Source organism: Rhea americana, unplaced genomic scaffold (assembly GCF_003343005.1).
Source record: "Rhea americana isolate MKP2758 unplaced genomic scaffold, rheAme1 scaffold_297, whole genome shotgun sequence".
Lineage (NCBI taxonomy): Eukaryota > Metazoa > Chordata > Aves > Rheiformes > Rheidae > Rhea > Rhea americana.
In genome coordinates, this window is record NW_028186420.1 from 234,365 (window position 1) to 261,497 (window position 27,133).

The following is a 27,133-nucleotide window of genomic DNA, read 5'->3' on the forward strand; positions in this document are numbered from 1 at the left end:
TCAAGACAGATTTGAATTCAGTGTTAACATCCTGCTCTTTAGCAGCTTCATCAGAATCAGACAGTTAACAGAAAGTTTCTGTCTATGCTCTTAACTCAGATATACCTAATATACTTCTGGAGGGCTTCAGACACTACAAGAAAAGTCTATGCTATTGTTTAGAACACCAGCTTATCTGAGAAAAAAAAAACCACAGGAGGTACAAACCCCAAAGTGTTATTTATTGATAAGTTTCAGAAGTAAAAAGCAACTTAACATCTACGGTCTCTTGGTCTGGAGATCCAAGCTCCTACCAGCCACCTCCACCTAGCAGGTCAGTGCTCTGTAGTGCTTCATCTTCAGAAGTTGAAGTCTTGCTTCTCCACTGAGAAATCATATAGTTGTCCATCTTGGTCAGTCCCAGGCTGCAAATCTGGATTCTCCTAGGAAAAGGTTAGGTGACCATCAGTTAAAGGTTAAGCAGCTGCTGGGCAGGGGGGAAGCCTAGGCTTATARAGCTGCAGACCATTTTATTCTTGTTTAAAAGAACTAGCTTGTTAGAGCAGCAGCACAGATCAGCTTTTCACTGTAACATGGCCCTTGGGGGCAAGACCAAGTCCCTCCTGCTCTTTATAGAGCATATTGTCCCTGCAGCTCAGAGGGAAGTAAGCAAGTCCAYAGGCTCAGATACCAGAGCATGCTTTCTCCATGCTCTCTAGCACAGGCATCCCATGGACCCTGGTTCTAGCCAAAGAGCCAACATGGATATTCGCTCCCTGCTGCTGCAGTTCAGGCCTGAGTTCAGCTCTGAGATCTGACTGAGCCACTAAAATTCCTTGGTGTTTCCCCATTTGTGAGGCCAGGTCCAAGCATGGCACCTACATGACAGTTACAAGGCTTGCTTCCAAAAGGCAGCTGATGCCCTATATTCTTTTCCAAGAGTTCATWAACATGGGAAGGGTCAAATAATCCAAAAGCAACCTGGGCAGAGTTATGAGCGGAGTAGGAGGCTTCCATTCACAGTGACAAGCTACCTCAGCTCCAGGAGGAAGTTTCTGTATTCAGTATTCATATCAGCAGTTGCAACTCCAGCTGATGCCAGTTTGAATTCCAGCAGCAAGATGCTATCAGTGCTTCCATTTCTGTTGTGCAACTAGTCAGCTGACAACTCAAATGAGGGGTTTTATAGACCTTTAGAAGCACCTGGAATGAGCTGCAAGAACCTACTCTACTGCTATGGAAGCCTRTTACAAAGGATCTATTTCAGTAAGGTCTCTGCTACATTCCAGTGTGCAATAATTCATATTTGCAGATGAGAAGCAGGGTAAGAGTCACATACCTCACCAGCAAAGTATTTCTCTATGATACTCAGTGCAGCTCGGTAGACCATGTTGTTTTCATGGGTTTGCAAGGCTTCAATTTTCTCCAGACCGTCAAGTTCTTCAACTAGCAGACACAGCCTTTCTGTCTCTCCCAGCTTCTCAGCTGCCTATGACATTAGGCAATCAAGGGGCAAATATAAGCAAGTTTGTAACTGATCCAAGATAGTCTTTACTGTAAGCCCTGACCTAACGCAGGTCAGTGACTATAGTCCCTGCTTTTGTTGTCCTTACCCGTTTTGGATTATAGCAGAGGTTCTAAGAACCTCCAGCTACTGTGCAGATGAAATACCGTCTTTGCTGCAACTACTGCATTGTCACTTGACTGCTACCCAAACAAGCTAAAGGCTTCTCAATTACATCCACACATTGAGAAGCAGCAGCAGGTGACCTGCCACAAAGTATTTCATTTGCAAAAGCCATTCCACTGGYGCCATAGCACTAGAGGAAACAAGCTCTCAGGTGAGCAGGCTTATTACAGAAATGCTGAGCTCCCTGGCAGTTAGAGATCCCTGAAACCACTTGACTTCCCTGCATTTGGATTTCTACAGGACCTTCACTTCTCTACAGCCTGGGGATTACCACATGTCATGTTTTGCTTTCTAGAGATAGACTAAAGTCATAGTAGGTTAATAAGAACATACTAGGCTGTCCTAAGAGCTTGGAAATATTAAACTCCCAAAAGGGAGCAAAAACAGGTTAAAGTCAAACAGAGGAGCACACTTTGCTCCTCTGGGGATGAAATGTAAGATGTAGTAGCTGGAAGCAAGATCTTACCAGGAAGAGATTTGCAATGGTATCCAGGATGACCAGGATAGTTTTGCTGTCTTTGGCTGAGAGTAGGTCAAGCAAAGGTTTGAGCACCCCAGACTGGACAAGTTCCACTACCTGCTCCACAGTGCCTCCTGTTGTGAGGTTAGCCACAGCCCACACAGCCTCTTTCTGAGCTTTGAAGTCTCCCTGAAAGAGCCACAGAGAGGAATRCTAAAGCTTGGGAGCTCCAAGAGGAGTATGAGATGTCAGATGAGGACCAGCCATTTCCTTTTGTATTTCATTTGGACAGKCCCCACTTTTCCAAGTACTCTGAGCACTGGGTGGACACTTAACAATTGCCAGGAGCAGCTCAGAGCCACGCTTTCATACTAAGTGAGCTAAGTGTTCAGGCTGTTCCAAGCCTTTTGACAATCTTGAAGCAGACACCATGTTCCCCAAAGCCACCTCAGAGTGCTTCACAAATGAGGCATCATGGATTGATTCTTAACACTGTTTCTGCAATAGCTCTATGTACAGTGCTACACCCCCACCCCTTACCTTATCTAGCAGCTCCACCAGAGGTGGCAATAATCCACAGGTAATGAGCTGCTGGATTTGCCGGCATGGCCCTGCTGCAATGTTACTGAGAGTCCACGCTGCTTCCTTCTGTATAGTTGGTTTTGCATGCCGCAAGAGACAGGGCAAGACAGCCAAGACACCAGCATCAATAGCCGCCTGGGTCTGTTCATCAGTCCCTGTGACTACATTCCCAATGGCACGGAGGGCTGGAGTCTAGACAGATTAGAGCAGATGAGAATCCTTAGCTCAAGGGATACCTGCCAGAAAGCCTAACAAGATTCCCAAGTGCTTGTGCCTTCAAATACAGAAAGCATAGTAGATGATTACTGCTGCATTTACTGACCTACTGTCCTCCCATTCTGCTCTAAGCAGCTTTACATTCTCTATCCAGTTGCCAGCCACAGCAAGCTGGAACAGAACATTAACTTGACCAGTAACTGACCTAATATTGCAGTTCAAGACAACTGCAGGCCATACTAGCCTCAGACAGTGAGGAGACATGTCTTTGCCTTCTTCAGCTATACTCTCTGCTCTAGGAAGTTGGCATTTCCTACATTAAGGACCCAGTTATTGTTGACTGCACCTCCTACCATAACAATCAGCTCCGGGTTGGCCATAAGTTCCACCAGCCTCGGGAGAATCCCTGTATCAACCACAATTTGGATGCGATCATTGGACCCATCGGTCAGATAGGACACAGCCCAGCAGGAGTCAGAAATTATGTCCTTGTCTTCATGTTGCATGAGGCAGATGAGGACAGGCAGCATCTTTTTCACTGCATCCAGAGGAGGGTATGGATTCTTGTTCCTACAGAGATTTGACAGTGCCCATGTGATGTTTCTCAGGAACCCAACCTGAAATACAAGGGTGTCTCATAAGATCTTCCACAGCCCACAAAACTCATTGCCCTAATGAGTGCTGGAGAGGTAGCACCTTGCTTCTGGTCCCTACAACTCAGACATTATCAAGCAGCCAGTATACTTATGCTCAAGTAGCCAGAAGACGACTTCTGTAATAAAGGTCTGAGACAGGTGGCTTATTTGGAGAGAGATGAAATAGGTAAAGTGACTAAGGCAATTCCCTACCTGCCCCCAACACCAAATTTCAAAAGCTTCAGGTCTGGTGGTATGACAAACTATGAACAAAGATGCCRAAGAGCTTATTTTCTGGGTCCTTGGGACAAATTACAAAACAGGTCCTTGATCTCATCCAAGGAGCAGTATTTTAGTATTAGCATTATTAGATAGCTCTAGGACAGAGTGCCTCAGGGATTTTAAAAGCATCATTCAGTTTATCCTAGCAAGAGAGAATCTCCTCCAGGAGAACAGRGGCAGCTAGGTTCAAAGCATTGCAGCTACCAGGCTGTGCACACAAGTTGATGTTTTTTGTCATGTTTCACAGGGCTCCCTAACAGACAAGGGTGAGTCAGGCTAGGAACAGAGCAGCAAGAAAACTCACAGAAGGGCTAGAGGGTGTTTACTTATCCAGGGCATTTCAAGGCAATGTTATGCCTACAGAAAGCAAACAGCTTCCACCACACCCATGGATGGGACCCCTGTAAGTATCAGCACCACTGTTAGAGTCCCTCAGAGCTTATCTCCATCCATCTTACATTTCTCCAGTGACGTCTACCTTCCCCAGAGACAGAAAGCAGTGCAAGATGACACCACCTCAAAAGATCAGAGATAGGGCACAAAGCAAGCTGTTCATAAGCTACCCAAAGAGCAGCAGTAGGAAGCTTGAAGAACAAGTTCAGACTTCCATGTGGAAGGGCTATTGCATTAGTTTTGTTTGACCATTGTAAACTAGAAGTAACCTGGATGGGAAAGCTAAGGCTAGAAGTCACCACAYTGATTTGATGACTAGCTTGTCTACCTGGTATCCCCATGCTTTATATTTACTTCAGAGAGGCAGAGTCCTCAAAAGCAGTTTAGGACAGGGTCTCATTCCATTATACAAACAGCTTGCTACTTCCAACAGTCAGCTGATAGGTCACCACCATTCATCCATTACCCAAGTGATTAATAAGTGTTAAGTCAAGAAAATAGAGGCTATTTACTGGAGTTACAGGTGACACCAGAGCCAGCAAAGGAGGAATCACATTGCAATTGATAAGGGCATCTCTGTACAGAGGACCATCACCTGTATAGATGAAAGAGGGTCATTATTACATCTACTTAAGTCACAAAACAGTCAACATTAAGGAGAAACCATACCTGCGGTCACAGGCAAGTATTGGAGGACTGAGGCTCGCTTACCAGCCACACTGTTTAAAGTATTATCAAGTGAGAAAAGTTTAACAGTTAGACTGTAGAAATTTCTTGGCCAACTTGTACCAGTGTTAGAATCAGGCACAACCCATCCTGCTTCCACTGCAAAGGGCTCTGAGTACCCAGAAGGATCACTGAACAGCTAATGACAGCAGCTCAGATCATCCCAGGAGGATGGTATCTTGCATTTGACTTTGGCCAAGACCCTTTTGCAGAGCCAGCACARGGTCTAAAGGGTGCCAGGCCACATGAATGGACTGAAGGGTTTCAAAAGTKACAGCAGCTCAGTAACAAGGCTGGTGGTTCTGTCCTCTTAASTGTCAATGTTTGCCCAGCCCATTGCTGATGGGACTAACAACCCTTTCCATGCCCACAAGCCCAAGGACCTCCACCTACCTGCTATATTGCCCAGAGCCCACACAGACTGCTCACTGATATGCATGTGCGGGGAGGACAGGAGGGAGACAAAGGCTGGGATAGCACCTCCTTCCACCACTGCTCTGGTATGGTCTGAGGTGCCAGATGCTATGTTAGTCAGTGCCCAGGCTGCTTCAAACTGCAGAGGAGCATTGTCAGCACGGGTTAGGAATTCAACCAGGCGGGGGATAATCCCAGATTCAATGATCTGATTGAGAGGTGGGTCCCTCTGTCTGGACAGCATTCTCCTGCAAYAGATACAGCCCATTAGTGGCACAGAATGGGCCATAATCCTGCAGCTAGGCRTAAGGTCCTAGCCCACAAGGGAAGCAGCAGCTACAAGATGTTAGTTCAGCATCATATATCAGCAAATCCTCTGGCAGAGGAGTTACTATAGAGATTTCTACAGAAGAAAAATCTAAGATGCTGAGGAAACAGCAGGTTGTCTGTTAGAGTGCCATACTTGATATGTCTTCTTGGAACCAAACRCTATTCTATACTCCTTCTCTTGCAAGAGTTATTTTCATAAAACAATGAATAAGCAAGTTACACGCAACTCGCTCTCYGCTACAGCCTGCAAGCTTGCTTCTGCCATTTCTCAGTTCAGGAGCATCGGCCAGCCTTGGCCAGACCAGAGGTCCCATTTAAAAATGAAGTTTCACAGGCTGCTTTACCCACTACAACTTAAAATCCAGAATCAGCATCTCCCTGCTGCTACTYTTTGCTAGTTCCTGCCTCACACAGGCACAGCAGCATGTGTGGCTGCCAGGCAAACAGGATCAGTGCATTGATCTAGTCAAAGCCATAAGAAGTGCTTTCAGCCAGACCTGCTTCCCAGTCTGGTTTGCTCCACAGCCACAAACGCTCATGCTGGCAGAGGGTAGTGTGGAGGTGTAAATCAATGGCTAAGAGCTGCTTTAGCACTGCCACTGAAAATCTTGATGGTGTAAATTTAGCATGSCATCAGGGCACCCCAGGCACATGCAAGCCTTGAACAAGCAGAAAGCTAGCTCTGTTCTGTATTGCAGATTAGCAAGCTAGTCATGACTTGGCTCGCTTTAGGGTGGGAGCACATTGGCCAACCCTCAGTTAACACCTTCTACAGCAGGTACTTTTGATCTGTTCTCTAGGGCAAAAGGCTATGGCTCCAGATGCCAAGGGCAGATGTCTTCACAGCCATTAGAAACAGCAGTGATTCCACAGCACACCAATCTGGCAGCAAGAGACACCCAAGGAAGCACTGGATTYGCTCAGGAAACAGCAGCAGCCAGAGCAGCCTCTCCTGGGCCCTTTGGGGAGGGAGGTCTCTGCTGCAGCCTGGGCTGAGGGCACTAGCTTTCAATTCCTCCTGCTCCCACCCAGATGAGGGCATCCTTGCCCACTTGCATCCCTTTATAGGGCTAGGCTATCTAGCCCTTGTTCTGATTAAGCTTCTAGTATTTCTTTTCTCCCCAACTATCCCACCTATTAGCTGAAGCTCAGTCTCTACCCTGTCTGCACAGCGCACAGCAGTTCAGGTCATAAATCTTGGGGCTACAGCTAACTCCTTGGTCACATTTAGCCTCAGTTCATCAGTTCCAGCTTCYCATGGGCATTGCCCAGGACCACAGCTGAAGCCAGAAGACCTGAGCAAGACCATACAGGGCAGGCTGCAGGGGTTCAGGCTTCTGCTAAGGTTCCTCAGGGCAGTTGAGGTTACTGGACAGGACTCTCCCCAGTAGTTTGCCAAATCTKCAGATAACTCTTTAAACAGAGGAGAATGCCTTCTACCTGCAAGGCCCAGCAGTCAGCCCTGTATCAGCTTCATCTCTCCAAGTGCGTAACAGAGCAGTTTGGCAGCATACCTGGTTGCCTGTGTAGCCTGCAGCTGTAGCTCAGTATTGCTCCCATTCACAGCTTCAACTATTTCCTCCAAGGACAGCTGAATAATCTGTGTCATGGAGAATGATTCAGAGTCAGAAGGCAAGCCAAGACTCCCTCCAGTTTAATCTTTGCAGTCAATCAGGTGTCTAGACCCTAGTCAGTCACCACTTTATCTAAGCAATGACTATTCTTTAGACAACAGTTTTGAGATAAGGCAGAGGGAGAGAACCCACAAAAGCCTTAGAGGCAACTATTCCTTATGATCAAGCACAGAAAGAAAGTCACCACCACACTGTAATGGGCCTACTAGCTTGCTAGTTGCCCCTCCCTGCACATGCAGCCAGACTGGAAGTTTGCCAGCTCCCAAGTGGCTGGAAGTCCAGTTCTACCTGTCATCCAGGGAAGCCATATGAGATGGTTTTCATGCAAACTAACCCAGAAAGAGGGCTAGACAGTCTGAAATGCAGTCTCCAAYACCAGACACACTGATCAGGAATGKCACCAGCTATTTAACCCAAGTCATTTGAGTAAGACTTGGTAAGTGGCCCCAAATATTGAGGAAACATTAGGTGAGAAAGCATACAAGCTGTGCACTGTAGCAGAGTCTATCCAGGTGCAGAGCCCCCAGCACTTACTGCATTCTTCTTCTCTTGCCCTAGAGAAAGRCTCTCCTCCATGGAAGTGATGGAAATACTTCTGCGTTTCAGGATTTGTTCATCCTTCTTGGCCTTTCGAAGCTCTACGTTCACCTCCACTCTCCGCCTCCTCTGTGCCTAGGAGAGGAGAGAGGCACCACCTAGATTTACTAGCTCATCTTCTCCATGCTCGGCTCCCTAACATCCTGCCCAAGTTCCCTTCATAAGGGACACAGAGTCAGCATGCACCCTGAGGTATTTCTAGGGCCTGGAAGGCTATGCAGGAGACAGAACAGGGCTCTCACTTAACTGCCTCCCAAGGATACTGGGTGCTAGATGAACTTGCAACCAGCAAGTCTTTTAATTTAAAAGTCAAATTGCTGAACTTGAAAGGCAAAGCCTTAGCTTGCTCTCTAGGCAAGTACAGAACTTCACAGATCCCAGAGTTTTTGCATCAGGACCTTCCCTTCCTGCTGCCCAGCATATTCACAGGCTCAATTTAGAGTTGTCTACTTGCCACTCATCTCCCACCTGCCTGCACCACTATTTTCCCCACAGCCCAGACAGACTATGCAAGCTCCACCTTGCAGTATACTGTATCTAGAAAATTAAGTCCAAGTGTCCCTTTTGGCAGAAGGGTTCTGTCCTCTCTCYCCCAGCTGCCATTCAAAAGCTTTACTGTCAGCTCCCACCAAGAAAGGGAGAGCCCTCAGTCAATTCCGCCTTTGTACAAAGGCCATGTTCAGACTCTTGAGAAGCCCACACTTACAGCTGCATCCTTGCCTCTGTTTTTGAACTTCCTCATCCGCTCACATTGCTCATTCACAACTGGCATCTTGACAGGTTTGATCAAGCTGCCAACTGAAAGCCTCCACCTGCTTCAGGATAAAGAAGTGTTGAGTTACAACCACACCAGAAACATCCACCTTATCTACAAAGCTTGCAAACCTCAGGAACTTCTTTTCCTCCCCCTGTAGCTGTCCTAGTCACACCAAGRAAAAAGCCACTCACCTCAACCCCCTCTCCATGCCCACCAGCCCTCATCTCACTCTTTTATCTCCCCGTCATGGTGCCCCCGCTCCCACAGGCTCCCCCCCAATTGGCTGCTCCCCAGCCAGCCTCTCCCTCAATTACCAACCATTCATTTTTCATAGCAACACCTGGGTGCTCCTTAACAAGGAGCAGCYGTGCTCTCCCTCCTGAGAGTCCTGCTCTCACCCACCCTACACTTCCCTTCTGCATTTGCACTTTGCCTCCTTTGGRGATCTCCTTTGGCCCTCTTTGCAGCTACCTCCTCCCCCCCCTCCCCCCAAGGAGAAGCAGTATTTGCTAAATGGGCAGAGAAAACAGCTATTAAAATATTTAATTAAAACCTAATATGTATTGCTTAACATTTTTTTTTATGTGAGGGAGACAGGAAGCACAGTAATTTGGAGGGGATGTCTGGGGCTTGCTGTGGGAAGGTGAGGTTGTTCCTGGGAGTCAGATGAGAGCATCRGGGTCAGCAGGCAGGACTGAACCCCAAGGTTTGCATCCTGTGCACCTAACTTACCTGGCAGCACAATTTGGGCCTTTCTATCCTGCTGGGTATCACGAGAGGTATTTTAAAACAAATTATATGATTTACAGAGAACATATATTTCACCATGCTGCTATTTCCAGCATGGAAATACTTGTGAAAAATATAYAGTACCCAGGTTATTAAATCATAGATTCAAAGATCAGGAGGGTCATGCCAATTCTCCTTTTCAAAGTAATTGAAACCAGTTGTACAAAGCTTTGTGTGGAAGGTGAGTCAGGAGAAGGGAGGTTGAGAGAAGATCTTCAGATATATCTGTTGTTTGTGGACATTAAAAGCTAGTTGTGCTATTCCTAAACTCTGTATTTTTAAATTTCAAGTACCACTGGTTGCATTTTGGCTGCTTGAAACAAATTTACATTTCCATTGCTTTTTAATTCAACTTAATCCGGTGCAAAAGTTATTGTGAACCCTCTAATTTTGTTTCAGTTAATTCCTAATCAGCCAAAGCTAAATCCAAACAGGACTGGTTSAAGCTGAAGTAGATGGTCCCTGCAACCTTTCCAAACAGTTTAATTAAATTGGCTTAAAATCACCCCACGAGATAAGCGAGGCTTTTGCCTCRCTCTTGTGCCGGGCAGTGCCAAGCAGGCTGTGCAGCGAGAGCTTTCTCGCTCCAGGTGCTGCAGGATATGAACGCTGTAACAAGGCTGCAAGAAGTTTATTGTTATCCTGAGCTGCTCTTTCTCTTTCTGCCCTTTCCATTTCCCCTCCTCCTGCCAGCTGCAATCAGACCAATCCTGTTCAGGACTGTCACCACGAGCCCACGGAGAGCAAGAACACAGAGAGAAAAAAACACATGCAAACTCATTAACGACCCCTCCCGTACATTGCTTCAATTCCTGATGGCATGAGAAGCGGCACTGCCGAGTGCTCGGCCCACGTGCAGGCACAAGATGAGCAATCTGATCTCAACCTGTGTTGAGGACACAGGCAGATCGATATTTGCCGAATGGGAAAGGGGATAACCGCYGGAGGAAGAAACGTTTCAGTTTTCAGCATAATAAGAGGGTATCACAGCTAATGGAGAGGAAAGGAGATAAAACCCTAAATCTACATGACAGTGTCCTCCGAGCTCAGCCTTGTGTGCTCAGGCTGAAAATCCACATTTTGACAGGTATGAAAAGCTGCAGTTCTAGTTTAGAGGTTTTCTTTGCTGTTGCTCCTTCTCACCCTGTAACCCTTGTCAAGCACTCCCACCATGACACTGTGGATTAGTTAGACTGTGACTGGTGGCAGATTTGAAAACATCAGTCTTAAGCCTTGAGATAAAAGCGTTGTTTTTCCCTCCTCTGTTTTTTCACGTCTCTTTAACAGGTTTACCGTCACTGCGTGCAGTGAAAGGTATTGGCCAGGAAAGATGTCAATGTGTAGTTTCTCTGCAGTGGAGTTAGGTGATGTAGGCACAGCTCTGACTCCATCGCATGAGATTGTACAACTCCAACGGCTGCTTGGAGTAGTCCTTTTGTAACAGGAAACCTCACCTGGCAGAGAGAAAGCAAAGGTAGGGACTCTTGCCAACTCTACGAATGTCTGCTCTCAAACAGCATATTTTTTCACTCAACTCTAATGTAGTCCATTAAGTTAACATCACGTAATCAATTTTACTTACTAGTTACAGCAATACCAAGGAASGTCAACCAAGACTGAATCCAGCCCTGCTGCACTGGTGCTACATGAACACTTYACAGCAGAGCCTTTAAAAGCCCTGTGCCCAGCTGTGCGTGTGTGGGGGGAGATGAAAATGCACCAGTGCGGAGGAAGTCACTGAGTGCCATGGTTTCCCTGGTACGGGCGATGCTGGCAGGGACCTGAGCCAAGAGATGCGCCAGTGGTCTGCGTCGCAGAGCAAGCAACCAGATGCTCGAAGCAGGTTGCTGCTGGGGTAGCTGCAGTTGTGCTTCAGCCTGGTGTAAATCAAAGTGAAAGATGCCTGATCTCACTCCCCTTCCTGTGAACCACTGTTGGGATTGTCAATACACTGGTAAGTGCAAACAGACTCATTTCCTCACGTCTGTTAACCCTGGGACTGCAGCACGAGGGTGCCTGATGCAAAAACATCCTCACGGGCTGCCTGAACCGGCTCCGCTCTGCACACCGCAGAGCTGCGTTCCCACCAGGGGACAATTGGTGGATGTGGGCCACCGTGTGAATACACCCTGACTGCTTCTCGACCGGGCCTGGTAAATCCACATGGCTCTCAAGATATTCCCACGCCACTTCATGCCTGCCCAGGGCAATTCCTAAATGTGGCAAAGACAGAGCCTGGAAATTCAGCTTCCTCCCTGGTACACAATCTCAGAGGGAGGCATTGCTAACTTTGCAGCTTGTACTGATTCCTCGCAGGGATTCAGACGTCAYGCAGCTGGTCACCTCCCCACCGCCAGCCATTAGATTCATTTCAATCCTGTTGTTACAGTAGCAGCCACAGATCTGAGTCGAGATCAGCGCTCCATTGTGTTAGACACCAAACAAGCCCATAACAAGGGACAGCCCCGGTCTGCTACAGTCTATCTAATCAGGACGTGCAGAAGGTGGGAGAAGGGATTTATTGTTATCCCTGTCTTATTGCTGAGCCAGTGGCAAAGCTAGGCACTGCAGCTGGATTTTCCAAGGCTCAAGCTTGCTGTTACCCCTGTGTAGTGTAGCTGCTCCAAAAGTGATCCTGCTTTCCTCTCCCTCCAAYAGTTCATTCCCCCTTTGCATGCACACCCGCACACATGATTTTCCACCATTTCAGCCAAAACAGCTCATCCTGTGGCCTTGCAATTCCAGGGCTGACACACGAGGAGGGAAGGTGTCACTGAGGGTGGTGGGAGAGCAGGATCGCACCTTGCGTTGCCTGCACATACAGCAGGTCAGGGCAAACTGCACCTCAGTCCAGCGTCTTTCCCCTGCAGTCAGTTTTTATTACAGGAATACAGCAGGGCTCTGTGATGGCACCAGGAAAATGGAATCTTGTCTTTGACGGTGGCTTAATTTTCTTCCAAATGTCTGGGTATTGGCAGGTTAAAATGGGTTCGATCAACACCAACTCTCCATGGTTACCCACTGCACTATGGGACATCTCCACTCCTGCAACCCTAGCTCAAGTTCTCCAGGATTTTTTGTATGGTTGAGAAAATACACAGTTCACATCTAATACTTGTATGAAGTCATATGGACCAGAAGACTTGTCCCTTTGTGTGGTTTTGTTCAAGACAAAATGTTCTTAAGTGTCTTTTTCCTGCTAAGAATGGGATCATTCACTTGGAAATGTAGGTGTTAGAAAGTCACACTGATATTATACAAAAGAGATCTATATTTATTGATAAAAAGGCACGGCAGAGCTGTGAATTCCCTGGGTATTAAAGACAAGGGAATTGCTGTGCTGGAAGAGAGACAGCTTGTGAAAGCCATTTTGGAGCCTCTTGGTTGTAAAGCGGATAAAACTGTGAAGTGTAACACCAACTGATTATCCCATCAGTTGGGCATACTGGAGTCAATGGGAGCTCCTGACAAGCTAATTGAGCCCCAGAAATGAGAACAGCAGCAGCGCTGGAGTGTGAGTTGTGGGAGTCCTTTAACACTTGCCAAATGCAGCTGTTAATGCCCATTAGCCAGCCTGTGTAAGTGGATGCCTCCGAGAACTAGCACAGCCCTGGAGCCCTGTAACTCCACACCACGCTGAACATTAAGCAACTAATTTTAACTTCTAAGCAGCATCCTTTCTGCCAGCCACGAAGGGATTAGAGTAGCAGTTTTTGAAATTATTTAAAAATAACACCAGACTTAATCATAGCTATTTATTAAATCCATTATCCTCTGTCAGTTATGGGACACTGATTTATTCAGCTGCAAAAATTATAATCACCTACATCCAAAAATCTTGAAAGATTTTTTTTTCTAGTGGGGCCCAGTAATGAATATTGTTTTAGTCCCTGAATCTGTAACTGGAGGAAGTGACACAGACAAAGCTAAGGTGAATTTGGGGGTGAGACACAGCAGCAGGATGGCATGTCCTTGCAGTTACTGAGAAAACCCCTGTGTACCAATCATGCACCACTGTCCCCGGCGGTGCCCAGCAGGAGAAAGGCTAAAGCGTTCTCTACAGGCGTGGAGTCTGCACTGATTTGCCAGCAATCAGCATCACCCTGGCAAGGGTGATGGACAGTTACAGCGCAATTCTGACCTGTTTGCAAGCTGGGACAGTGCCTGCGGCCACCCCAGCAAGGACTGGGCAYAGGGAAGAGGAAACTGCCCCAGAGACATATTACTGAGGACTGCCAGGCGTGCTGGGTCCCGGCAACTCACCTTCCTCAGATATCTCTGATTACCATAGCTGAGGACAGTACTTCAACAGAAATTAGTGTCTTTGTTTAAAACGTGTATTTAGGGGCCTTTGCTTGAAAGTTGTGCTTAGGAGATGCTAAGAAGACATTCAATATGCATATTTTACCTGATCCTTGGAGTTAAGATGATTTTTGCTAAGCCCAGGAGTGATTAGTTTCTGTTTCAACTGTTCCACATCACATAAAATCACCGAATCACAGAAATCACAGAACGGTTAAGATTGGAAGGAATCCCTGGAGATCATCTAGTCCACCCCCCCTGCTCAAGCAGGGTCATCTAGACGTTATTAGACAGGGTTGCATCCAGGTGGGCYTTGAATATCTCCAGAGAAGGAGACTCCACAACGTCTCYGGGCAACCTGGTCCAGTGCTCYGTCACTCTCACAGTGAAGAAGTTTTTCCTCATGTTCAGGTGGAACTTCCTGTGGTTCAGTTTGTGCCCGTTGCCTCTTGTCCTGTCGCTGGACACCACTGAAAAGAGTTTGGCCCCATCTCCTTGACACCCTCCCTTCAGATACTTATAYACATTGACAAAATCCCCCTCAGTCTTCTCTTCTCTAGGCTAAACAGGCCCAGCTCTCACAGCCATTCCTCATAGGGCAGATGCTTCAGACTTCCAATCATCTTCGTAGCCCTACGCTGGACTCTCTCCAGTAGCTCCATGTCTCTCGTGTACTGGGCAGCCCAGAACTGGACACAGTAACACACACATACACACTGATCGGTAATGAGCTTTCAGGACCCCCCCCCCCAGTAATTATATCTCACTGTGCTGTATCTCTTCTGCCACTTCACCACACTGACATCTCTCTAGGTTTGGAAGGTATCACTTGTGTGAACGGTGCACTCAGCTTCCCTGGACAAGCTGACCGGAGCTGGTCTCTCCTCTTRCTGGAAGCATGCTCACACAGACTGCAGCTCGTGTTATCCTCCACGCAGATTTGTTTTAACTGGGGTGACTTGTATTAGAAGTGTGGGTTCGATCCCCTACAGGCCACTTGTTTGAGGGTTGGACTAGATGATCTCCAGAGCTCCCTTCCAACCTTACCCATTCTATGATTCTATGATTAGATGCATAAAAATATATACTCAAATTCCCCTTAAGCAGGCAGGTAGTCTGTGTGTGTTCTTCCTCCTTAACTCCATTTTCTCAAACAGAGGTTCACAACTCCCTGGGAAAAAGGGAAATAAGGGGAAGAAGAATCTCAGAGCTTCCTCCTGCCCCCACTGTCTTGTCTTTCTGCTCCTGAATGTTACAGGCAGAGTTAATTGAACAGGGGTGATCCGTGGCATAACTGGAGTGTACATCTTCCAAATGTATATGGGGAAGGACCTGCAGTCTTACCAGTGAAGCTGYTGACTGCCCATGTACAGCCCTTGTAATCTAAGCTAGCACATGTTGCCAAATGGCATGAGCTATGATCCAAAATCAGCTGAAGTGAATCAAGTTCATGATCTGGATCCACTGTCTTCAAAACTCAGGTCATCAAATAGCTCTAGGTGCTACTAAATCTCAACTCTGTGAGGCTGTGATTGACTCATAAGTCCTGGTCAGGGCTATGGTTGTGATTTTACTGATGTCCCTGTCTAGGGCTATAGATAGTGGGCCAGTTAAAGATAGGGCAAAAGAAGCTCCAAGCCTTTGCTAGAAGGGACTTACTCAGGTGACAGTCCTAGGCTAGGGTTGGACTTTGCTGCCTTTTGTAATTCCATCCTAGTAGAGTCCAAGTGCTCTTGTTGTAGCTTGCACCGTCCCACTACTTGGGGCTGGGAGATGGTCCTTGTCCAAGATGAGGTTGCGGCTCCTGATAGCCTCTGGTTAAACACAAGAATTTGGTCATTGGTGGCCATTGGCTAGAACTAGACATAAAGTCCTGTGGCCAAAGGCTGGGGCTAGGGAAGGGACTAGCTGACAGATCTGCTTTGGGTTTATGCTTGTGTCTGAGGGTTTTGTGTCAGATACATTTGGAGAACTAAGGTAAGACAGACAGGAGGGAACAGACAGAAGGTTTACTAACCATTAGTGCACCATCTCTGCCAGATCCATGGTGAGACCTGTTTTCTGAATGTTAATACTCCTCTGCAGTTGGCAGGCAGAGGTAAATCCTAGTGGAAGAGTTGGCTTAGTCCTCTGTACAGCTGGTCCACCTAGGGCAGAGTAACTCATTAGTGCTACATGTTGCTCCACAAGCTCAAGTGCCCCAAACCTGTGCTGTGGATTAAAAACTCCCGATCTTCTCAGCAGTCTGTGTGGGGTTAACTTGATGGCACTTGCTGGAGCTCTCAGGGGATTTTCTTCCCCCTTTTTCCTTTACCAAAGCGGGGGTGGGGGGGGGAGAAAAAGAAAAGAAAGAATAAAAAAAGACTTTGGTTGTTTGTTTTGTTCACATAATTTGTCACATTAAAAAAGTGCTACATTTGGAAAGCTGAGCACTGAGAAGTTAGACCACAACAGAAAGAAGGACTTGGCTTTCTCATGTGTGCACATCCCCGCAGAGTTTTTGATCAGGCAACCGCACAGACCATCTTCTGCAGAACCAATGATTCACTGAACACCTAGTGGGATTTAAAAGTACTTGGCGTCTTCCCCCATCAGACCCTCTGTGCCTCATGAGGAGCAATCTGTCCTTGTTTGGTTAGCAACTGGATGTGTCTCTGTACAGCCAATACCCCTCCAGCCCTCACAGRATCCTCTCCAAGGAGGCAATACTCCACCAGCAGGCAACAGACAACAGCTGAGAATGAGGATACAGCTTTCATCAGAGAATCAGCATTTTTTAAAAATGACTAATAAATGAACAACATCTTACCGTCTCCTGGGCCGATCTTTATATAACCCTATGATCCTTTAGCAGGGCTTTGTGATCCAGATACCATTTCCCCTCTAATGACCAGAGATCCGTTTGCTGCTGTTACTTAAATGCAACCCTGAAAGACAATGTCCGAAAGGGAGTTCCTTGGTATTTCAAGGCTCATCACAGCAGCGCAAAGGCTGAGGCTGTAAAGCGAGCAGTCAAAAGCCCTTTTCTACTAGCTGTTCCTCTGCCTGTCCTCTGTACGTTTATAACCTCCTTCTTTACAACAGGGAGTGCCACTATGGACCCTGCGTTCAGCCTGGCAATCCTGGCAGCCCTGGGAGAAGGAGACCAGAATCTTTATTATGYACATGAATTTGCCCCTCATCTGAAAACCATTTTGCAATCTGAAAACCATTTTCCACCCTTCAGCCAGGAAGCCTGGACTTTTACTCTCACTTTAAGATGATGAAGAAAYCTGTGTCACAGCAAGAAACAGAGCCTGCACTGAAGGCAAACACCCCAGCTCAGGCCTTTCAGGATACAGCTTTTTAACAGCATTCTCCAGAGCTAACTGCGAAGCACAGCGCTATCCAGAAATATCCTGGCAGAATACATCTCCTTCATTTTCTAAGCAGACCTTCAAAAACATCTTTACCAAATATAATCTCTCTAATGGGATGCGGCTGGATGAACTAGCCGCAGTCCAGCACAGACTGTCACAGTGGGATTTACACAGTGCAGTAATGTGCTGGACAACACTGGAGAACAGTGTGGTCAGGGATGATACAGGATACACCATAGCCTGTGCTATGGAAGCTGCAATGACATTTTATTAAAATTGTGAGAGGCATCCCAGGTACTCAAGAAGCAGTTTGTTTGAGTTCTACGTGTTGCTGATCTGTCGCTGGGCTGAGTAAGCTTCTGTCTATTTAAGGTTTGCCATTTTGACCTGGATCACTCCATGGAGGGATCTGATTGCTCCCTTTGCAGCCCCTGTATCTCCTGAGTGGGCAAAATGGATTTTTATGCACATTATACTTGGGTGAACAGGTCAGAATCGATTATTTATATGATGCATTTCATGTCCTTCTGTAAGATGTCTGTCTGAGAACTGTTTATGATCTTCACTTATGTGTTCATGGATTGAAATAATTACCTGAAAAAGGCAAGCAAATATGACTTATTCTGGATGCATTCCTGAGAAGTTAATCACAATCCTTAATATTCAAAATTCAAGCTGGCCATGGTTTTTGTGGTATTATTCTGCTCCTGACAAGACACACTGAGTTCTTAGAATAAGGTTTTCAGGATGAATAGTTAGTTACAAATTTAATGTGGGTGTAACATGAATGCTCTAATTTTCACCTCGAAGGGGCTGTTTCTCTGAATCTTCCTAGTTGGAAACTCCATCCCAAACATATTCACCCAAAATACCCACGACAGCAATGCTTGCAGAATAACCACATTCCAGATGCTCCTGTAGAGACAAATATTACAGAAAAATACTTAAAGCTGATACAGAAGTAGTTGTCATYAGGAGCAGTTCACATTAGCTGAGCAACTGAACACATAAGGCTGTAACTGGACAACAGCCTTCATCTTGTCTGCTCAAAGCAAACAGCCAGAAGTTTTCATCATAAATACGGCACATAGAAATTATTTTAAAATAAAACTTTAGCTCCATCAAAGGCCACTTTAGGTCACCAGTGTGGCTGGTTTGACCAAAGGTTCACTGTGACATCTGTCTGCCAAAGAGTACTGGCCACAGCAGCTGGACAGCTCTCAAGATTTAAGTTGTAATTGTGCTGTGCCTCAGTTCAGCCAGCTGTAAAGGGAGGGGGGATATAAAGAATTTAAATGTGCAGAAGAGTTTGAGGCTCGCACCCAAAAAAATATATTCGATGCAAGCATGAACTACTTTTAGTCCCATGCACTTATCATCTGTGGGTATTTGGTTTAACATTTTATTGATCCAATTTAGAGACCCTGCTAGTCCATGTATTTCAGGGAGGTGACAGACACAGTGAAGTCCTGAGTCTTCTGTGGGCAGGTGCAGTAGCATCACATCCCACGTTACAAATCCAAGCACCTATAGCCAGTAAGGCCACGGTTTTAACAGAATAAATTGAAAGAGGAAATGATTGCTGAGCTATCATAGTTCTTTGTCTTTGTCTGATCATGAGTGGAGATGCATGGAGGAAACTTCCTCCTTCCTGCTTTATGGGTGAAACTCATCCTGGAGTAGTAGATTACAATTGATAATGTYACACCAGGACCTTGTTTAGCCCTGAAACCACTGCAAAAGTGCAGCACTGCTGCCTTGGAGTCCTTGCAGGTGTATGTTTTTAGACCACCAAGGTCTTCAGGTGGATGRTGGGGAAAATGAAATCACCAGAGGGGCCAACACGAGCATCCTCTCCAACAGCGAAGCTGTTCTGACTTCAGCCCAAGCAGCACCCTCTAAAAACAGATCAAGCTGTCAGAGTCATCTGCTCACTCCAGGGGCTTCTCCCACTTACCGCAGACTGACTCCTCCAGTATCTGTGCAGACAGCTTGACTCACAAGGCTGGCACGAAGCACTGCTTGGGGCTGTCTCACTGAGGCTGCAGAGGTGGAACAGAGGGAAGCCCTTAGCCTGGGCAGTGTGTCTGCACAGTGAAACAAAGCTGCAGCACAGCCTGTGTTCCCTTTAATCTAAGTAGCTACAATAACAGTACTGACGGCATCAGCTTTGCCTCCGTACAGCACAACGAGTTGAGCAGGTATCCTAGGCCCCCAGGAGGCACATCTCGGTTTGCTGGACATTGCCGAACACTGTTCACCATCAGCAGTTTGACTGTTACCTTGACAACACTAAAGCTAGTTCTGATGTGTGGGCAGGGAAAGGAAGACTGCCTGGAATGTGGGATATAGTCTGCTCCCAACATGGAACAGGCCCCAGAAAATGCAGAGCCTTGGGACATGAGTCATGTCCTTGAACTCCCCTGCTCCCTTCTGTGGAATGGCTTTGCCACAGTTTTTGGCCTCCTAATAATCTCAAGTTGCGTGCAGGATGCAAAACACTCAAGGGCATGTGAAGTGGGTATGCCATGGACTCTTGGATGATTCTGGTGGTTCTTGATGGCTGAGGAATGGAGCTGATGAACCAGGTCCTCCCTCTCGGGTTCTTCTGAATTCCTTTTGCAGCTGTGCCTGTATTTATGCTATTTTGTGCATTGCTGTAGCCTTCCAAGCTAAGAGGGTTTTGTGCCTGTGCTGCACAAAAGGCACCTCTGTGAGGGCTGCTGTGACCCCAGGGAGYGAGGGAGAAGCTCTGTGGACTTTTCTGGGAACCACAGAAAACCACCGACATCCTCAGCACCCCAGAAATCTCACTACCACCTCCCATATAAGAACTATCCTCACCAGATTAGAGTCTTAGACTTTTCAGGGAAAAAAAAATGTAGGAGAGAAGCTCCCTTCCTCAGTCATATGCAGGCCCTTGATAGCTCAGCCCTGGACAAGGCAGACACCTGAAGGGAAAAGGGGAATGCTCTCCCTTGCTGTTTCTCCCCTGTTCATCTCTCACTTGCTGGCCACTATTAGTAACTACACCTAGGTTTAGGATGTTGACTTACCTTCTGTCTCTGACTTGACAGTGCTTGATCCTTCTGTTGCAGGCTCCTATTGAACCACTGCTGTAAATTGCTGGGAGCACGGGTATGGCTTAAATATTTCAATGTCAGCTCGCGTCCAGGCCCCTTTTCTTTGCCTCTCGCTTGTTTAAAGCAAATGGCAAAGCATTTGGACATCTGAGTTCTCTGTTTCGCTCTGCCTCGTCTTCAAATGAACTCTCTGCATTTCTTCTTCTTCATTCGTAAAACAGAGAGTGATATCGATCTGTGGCTGCTGTGAATTTACCCTCACACAGAGCTCTAGGGGCTCGCAGGTGGTCTGGAAACTGAAATTAGTATCAGTGGGAGGAATAATCATGGTGTTTGCAGAAAGCATGGAGATCCTTGAGAGAACAGTGCTGTAGAGCAGCCTGAGGGATCCTCAGCCAGGTGGGATTTCCCTGCAGTTTATTTCCTGCCACCTGCAAAAATAAAACATAGTGAAAAGTGTTTTATCTGGGYAAAACATTGTGATGGGCATGTTGTCCAAATAATAAGAGACATAAGCATCAATAATCAGGGAAGGAGACCTGGTCTCTTTTCTCCTGGTAACAAAGGAGCATGTTCTTTAGCAGCAAACAGGAAAGAAACCCTTTGTGCTAACAGCTGCTTCRGCATGCAGAGGCATTGCAGCTTCCAAGGCTGAGAGCAGAGTGGTTTCCCTCGGAAAACCTGGGGTCTCCTGCCAGACCTACTCTGGTTTGTTCTGCCTGACAATCAGCCCCTACAAAGGGCTGCCAATCTACGGGACCAAGGGAGCTCAGATGTACAAAGGCAAGAAGTGAGGCAAGAAGCAGTGAGCCTGCCCCCTCACCCATTCTCCATCTCTGACAACACCTATCATGGCATACTCACAAGTGACTCATAAGAGCAAATTCTCCTCTCTTCTCCTGCTTCACCCCCTGCTATGGGAGTCAGTAAAATAACTCAGAATTCAGAGACATAAATAGCAGCTACATTTGGCCTTGCAGCAAAAATCCTGTTATTCTAGCCTTGTTGGATTCTTTCAGTGGCTTCCTATTTCTCCTTGCCGCTTCCTCACCAGTGGGGCCCTGGATTGTCATGTCCCAGCTTGTACCTCTACGCCTGTTTCCTCCTCCACAGCTTCTCCCCTGCAGGCTGTCCTTACACTCGTATCCCTAGCCTGTCTTATGCTGCCCTCTATCCTTGGAATAATCTTCTTCTTCCTGCAAGCAACAAACCTCACTCTTCTTTCCCAGCTTTGTCCCTTTGGATCCCAATGTTGCCCTGGCTGAAGCCATTCTCCTGTGGATCTCTGAATCCTGATACCTCTCAAAAATCCTCTTCAGAGTGAAGTACTAAGCACTGAAGCCGCATTATTCTTTATATTTGGTGTTGCTTCTTGGAATTGGGGAGATTAACCAGACTCAAAATCCACAAGCCATGCCCCAAATCCACAAGGCTGGACCTCAGAGGAGATTCTTCAGTAGGGCTGAATCTGAAAAGGAGCGGGCATGTCTTGAAGATGATCTTGCCACTGATCTAGATTCATAGCAGTGAGTTTTTCCACACGGACTGAGAAGGCAGGGAAGATGGAGGGGGCATTTGGAAGGAGCTGACTTCAGGCTGGACAGAAGGGTTGGCTCCTCTTAGCCAAGGGGTTCAGAAGAGCCTTCTTAATTTTGTTTTTCTGCAGAGACCGTGAGAACCAGTCTATGCTGATTATGTAAGTAATCTTGTGAGTCTTGATTTTTTCTTTTTTTTTCCATCTCCACAAACCTATGGATGGGTGGCAGGAGGGGCAGCAGAATTAGGTTTTGGGGTGGGAAAGGTCTCCAGTGGCAGGTCTAGGGCATGTCAGACCCTCTTCCAAACATTCCTGCCTGTCTGACTTGAAGCACAGAAATGGCATTACTTCTCTCCTGAGTCTTCCTCTTTATTGCTGTACAATCCGCCCATTTTTTTTTGTTTTTACATCAACACTATGTTTGTCTTCCACATTCACTTTGCCTAGTGGAGAACCTGGTCCTGGCAAGACTGAGAACACAAAAAAGGTCATTCAGTACTTTGCCAATATCAGCAGCACTGGCAAACAGGCTGTGGATAGGAAGATAAGGGATTCAGGATGAACAGAGGAGCACAGCCTGTGGGCTGTAATTCAACTTCTTCTGGGAGCTGGTGGACAGAAAATGTATTTGCTGGGTTGTTTTGGATAGGTGAGGAGTAGTTGTGCTCACAGCCTAAAGTCTTCTGTTCAACATCTTGATAATTTTTATCTTCTTTTTCTTTCTTCTGCAGCATCCCTGGAATATCAAATCATCTCAACTAATCCTGTTCTGGAWGCATTTGGTAATGCTAAAAGTATGAGGAACAATAATTCTTCCCACTCTGTAAGTATGAGACCTTCTCTGGATCACACTGGTAGGTCACTGCTAGGTCATACAAAGGTGTTCCCTTTCAGAATAAATTTAAAGAATATATTTTCAAATGCTCACTCAAGAATTACAGACAGTTTCTATTTCCTGACATTTCACATGAAGCACTATTGATTCCCATCCACTAGAAATAAGTTTTTCTGTGGATTTTGTTGTGAAATCACATTTTTATGCATCAAGAGAAAAAAAAATAAAGTTTTGATCAACTTCAAATCAAAGCCTTTTCAATTGTTTACTTCTGCAAATATTCAAAATGCTTTCATTTTTCTGCAGATTATTTTTTAATTTCTGAAATTTGAAACTGACAGTGAAAATAGAAAACATTAGGGTTTTCCGCTGAGGTCTCATTCCTCTATTTCTGTGCACTACATACTTCTGCCATATGCTGCAAAGAAAGGAGGATTTCTTTAAGCTCTAATACAGAATCCAAGAAGAAAGAGGTTTTTTATAGATCTGATCTTTGAAAAGATTAAATTTCCTCTCACTGACTTGCAAATTTGCCCCTACAGGCACTGCTGTCTGCCCCTGATGAATGCTCAGAACCTCTTAGCCACTTTTTGTTTTCCTACAGATACTGCAATCTTGATTAACAGACTGTCTTTTCCTTTCTCATCTAGGGCAAATGTATCCAAATTCACTTTGGTAGCACAAGCAAGCTGGCTGGGGCTGACAATGAGAGCTGTAAGTAACCACAGAATACTTTATATTCATTTTGCCTTGGACTTCCTCTTGTGTTGAATGGATCCTGTTCTGATTAGGTCAGACATGCCAATCTGAAATTCTTTGTTAACTTCGGAGATCTGCATAGCTGTAAATGACATCAGAATCTGGTCCTACTTCTGTGGTGAAGTTGCATGCTTTAGATGATGAAAAATTTATTTCTTCTTTCTTTTGCTGCCTATGAGTCTCTGTGTGAACACATAAAGGCACAATGCATCCCTCAGAAGCTGTACGCTTCTCATTCTACAATTATACTGCATTACTCATGCTCATCAGAACACCAGTATAACTGTCTTGCAATCAAGACCCTAAAAATAGCTTTCCAGGGAAGGTGCACTGCACTGTTCTTTGTTTGCACACGTGCATTCAAGACTAAATTGAGAACCACACATCCCAACTCTCAAGGTAAAAAGACCCCATCATGTTTCCTGAGTAAAGCCCTTTATCATGCAGAAAAAGGAGAGGAAACATATGGACCGGTTATTCTTTAATGTGGGATTGTCTGCATTCCTCCTGCTTTTAACTCATCATACCCAGAGACCATACATTGAATTTGCCTCTATGGACAAGAAGGTCAAGGAAAGTTTCAAGTTGTTTACTGGCAAGTTACAGCTTTTTCCTTCCTCACCTGAAGAGCAAGGCCATGGGCAGATCTTCACTCTGCAGGCAGCAGCATTGGTTCAAGGCACTTCTGCACTCACCTTGGAGCTCTGCTGGCAGAAGGGATTGTGTCAGTGCTCCCTGAAGACTCCTGGCTAACTAAAATGGAAAGTAAAGGTGGTTTGAGCCTTTTGTCAACTCAGTTTTGTCTGAAGAACTCACTTGATCCCTTTCACCATCAGATCTATGTGGACAGAAGACTTCAGCTGGTGCAAAATGGCCAGCTAGACTGTTAGATAAGTCTGGTGATTTGGTACAGCTGAATGAATTGGTACAGTGAGGTCTGGAGGAGRATGGTCTTTGTGAAGCCCAAAAGTCAAATTATTGTTAGTGCCTGACAGAAGGCATGGCCAGAGAGATTAAAGTATGCAAAAAGTTTTTTTCAGGAGCTCTTCGGGGGGGAGGGAGGACAATATAAGCAGACGTTTCACAGGTCAATCTTACACACCATGCACTAGCAATTGACAGCATGGTCCTAAGTAGGATGAGTTAGTCTGGAGATCTGCTCCTGAACTCATCATTGATACAGCTGGACAAGTTAAGGTCTCTTTTGCCTTCATTTCACCGGCTGGCAAAACAGTTGTACTAAAACTTGTCCCACTGGGAATGTTGTGAAGCTTAAAAGCATGCTCTAAGACCACCACTGAAGAATTACAGTTCTTGCTGCACTCACAGGACATCCAAAGGACACTAGTAAAATGCAGGTTTCACTGGTACCAAAAGCAAAAGTCCCACTGACATCAACAGGACCATGAGTTTTTTACCTGTGGCTGCCACCTGCACTTGGTGGCATGTGTTTTCCTGTGTGTTTCAAATCTCCTAGAGAAGTCACATGTAATTTCCCAGCAAGCAGCTGAGAGAGGTTATCCTATCTTCTACCAGATTCGCTCCAAAAAGAAAACTGAACTTATTGGTATGGCTTTATGACTGTAACTCAATTCCTTTAAATCATCCCTCCCTCTACTTCTAGAGTAAGAAATCTACTGGATAGAAGCATACTCGACTAGGCATTGAAGTAGGTTCTCTGCAGAGTGTGTGGGGAGTTACTAATTATCCAAGAAGGATAGCAAGGGATTTTTCCCTAGGCAGCCTAGAGTAAGAAAAGAAAGCTGTCTTCCTTTATCTTGATCAACGCATGGTGAGGTCTCACCTGATCTGGTAGGGCTGCCACTGAGGTAAAAATAATCATTTTCAAACTGAAGTGTTGAGTCGCTACATGTCAACTGCTTACATCTCCTCAGCACAGGGAAGACATTCAGGACAAGTTTTTCAATACTGTTGGAAAGGTTTGGGTGTTCAATCCCACTTACTTTGACAGGGCTGCTATGTCAAAATCTCCTTGGTAGCCTGAGAAACTCATCCTGCAAAAGACTTTTTTCTTAAGTGATCCACACAAATCAGATGGTCAGGAATTGAAACCTAAAAGAATTCGCAGTCTCCACTCACAAAGCTCATATTACTTCTTGATTGTACTGATGGCAGTTACCGTAACCACCTCTTTGCTCTGTCTCTTGTTGCAGAAACATTGRTTCTTTGGCCCAGTCCTAATCACTAACAGTGTGTGTGTCAAGGTGTTGTCAGAGTAGACAACATGGATGATGGGGAACAGCTGCTTCTCACTGATCTAAGTCTGGAGAAGTATCAGTGAAATTGAAAATATGGCAAACAAGATGCTGTCCCTAGCCTAAGTTCCCCCTGGAAAAAAAGTTCACTTCTTCACTCCAAGGATAAATAACTAACTGCAAGGTTAGGGATAACCTAAGGATTTGTTTCACTCTCTCTGAGTTGGAACTTGAATGTACAAGACCTGCTCCATAGAAAATCAGCTTGATGTAGGAGTTTCTGGCTAACATTCAATGGCCTGGGGTTTACAGGACTTCAAATAAGCTGGCTATAGTGGCTGTTTGAAGCCTGAAAACTGACAAATCTGAAAGCTGTGGCAGAGACYACAGCTTTAAACCTGCTCATCTCACATATGTATGTAATCTCAAGCAGCAGCTTGTGTAAGAGCAAGATTTGACCTTTTGTCTGTTTTTGACACACATTTTCCTTTTTAATATCATTTTGAAGAGTATCTGTTACTGTAAAAGAGCTTACTGGGAGTATCTGCTGGCTCCTGAAACTATTATTATGAGCAGGACTTGAGCTACAGAGATCAAACGGCTTTCAGCTGCTGAAYTTACAGCGCCCTTTCTAGCAGCTGATGGTATTTTACAGCTTCCAGGATCTGTACAYTGCAAACAAGCCTTTTGTACAAAGCACTTATGATTTTCACAGCCACTAAGACAGTGGGTCCCAACTCATGGCTCATGAGTAACTCAGTGTTTGCAAAATTCTCCAGCAAGCTCTGAGTCATATGCTCTCCCTTCCCTGGGCAAACAGGTAGAGCAAAGCGTGATGTTGCCAGCAGTGCCAGACTTCCTTTGTATCTGAGACGGGACAATTGCTATTAAGGGATCTTTGCTGTTCATATCCTACAGATTTTAGAAAGGAGGGTGAATAGTGGAATGAGTTGATAATCACAGATGATATGTTGTACTTTCTTCATGATATCACAGAGACATTTTGAACAATTGCTGTCAATGCACAAGGTCCTTAGCTAGTATAAATGAGTATATGAAAGAACAGTAGAGTGCTGGTTTGCAGCAACTTTAAGCTGCTCTGTCTCATGTTAGTCTGAAGAGGCCTGACTGGTCAGGTTTCAGTGGGTTGGAAAATTATTGTAAATGTTTAGCATTATGGGCTAGCTTCCAGTTTATAGTGTAGATTAGGAATTCTCTTGTGTGAGTCTGTGTCCCCTCTGTCAGGAGGCCTTCGATGTCTTCATCCATCACCTTCAGTCCAGAAGATATCATCATTTACAAGCTGACTTTGGGTATCATGCATTTGACACATGCAGGTTAAGCAGAAGTCAAGAAGGGAGCAGGCAGACATAGACACCATGGAGGGGTAGGTTGAGATCTCATACTTGATGAAAGTAAACCAGCACAAAGGCAGCATGTTGAGAACTCAGCCAGTTTGCTAATACTGGAAAAGCTGCTAAAGCCAGACCATGTTTGCAGGGGATCTAAAATGACCTTAAACAACATGCTGATTTTTTTAAATCAACAGATGTGCTAT

At 45.7% G+C, this 27,133-nt stretch overlaps 2 protein-coding genes across 2 annotated transcripts in view; one reads left to right on the forward strand and one right to left on the reverse strand.

Moving 5' to 3' along the window:
- Window positions 1-213: 213 nt before the first annotated feature.
- On the reverse strand, window positions 214-18,049 carry KPNA7 (karyopherin subunit alpha 7). The gene is made up of 14 exons (XM_085309401.1): window positions 17,949-18,049; window positions 16,596-16,713; window positions 15,804-15,933; window positions 10,778-10,938; window positions 8,645-8,753; window positions 7,876-8,013; window positions 7,222-7,307; window positions 5,357-5,625; window positions 4,750-4,832; window positions 3,281-3,544; window positions 2,670-2,903; window positions 2,136-2,318; window positions 1,319-1,468; window positions 214-422 (listed from the first exon to the last, which is right to left on the reverse strand). The coding sequence occupies exons 5-14, from the start codon at window positions 8,708-8,710 to the stop codon at window positions 339-341; spliced, it is 1,557 nt and encodes a 518-aa protein (XP_085165527.1). The 5' UTR covers window positions 8,711-8,753; window positions 10,778-10,938; window positions 15,804-15,933; window positions 16,596-16,713; window positions 17,949-18,049; the 3' UTR covers window positions 214-338.
- Window positions 18,050-20,554: 2,505 nt separating this feature from the next.
- MYH16 (myosin heavy chain 16) overlaps window positions 20,555-27,133 on the forward strand; it is a 32,066-nt gene continuing 25,487 nt past the window's right edge. The window contains 11 exon segments of the mRNA XM_085309402.1: window positions 20,555-20,598; window positions 20,860-21,019; window positions 21,022-21,094; window positions 21,897-21,924; window positions 22,213-22,308; window positions 22,495-22,588; window positions 23,251-23,314; window positions 24,828-24,926; window positions 25,534-25,657; window positions 26,821-26,901; window positions 26,903-26,998. Coding sequence (XP_085165528.1) covers window positions 20,555-20,598; window positions 20,860-21,019; window positions 21,022-21,094; window positions 21,897-21,924; window positions 22,213-22,308; window positions 22,495-22,588; window positions 23,251-23,314; window positions 24,828-24,926; window positions 25,534-25,657; window positions 26,821-26,901; window positions 26,903-26,998 — 959 coding nt within the window.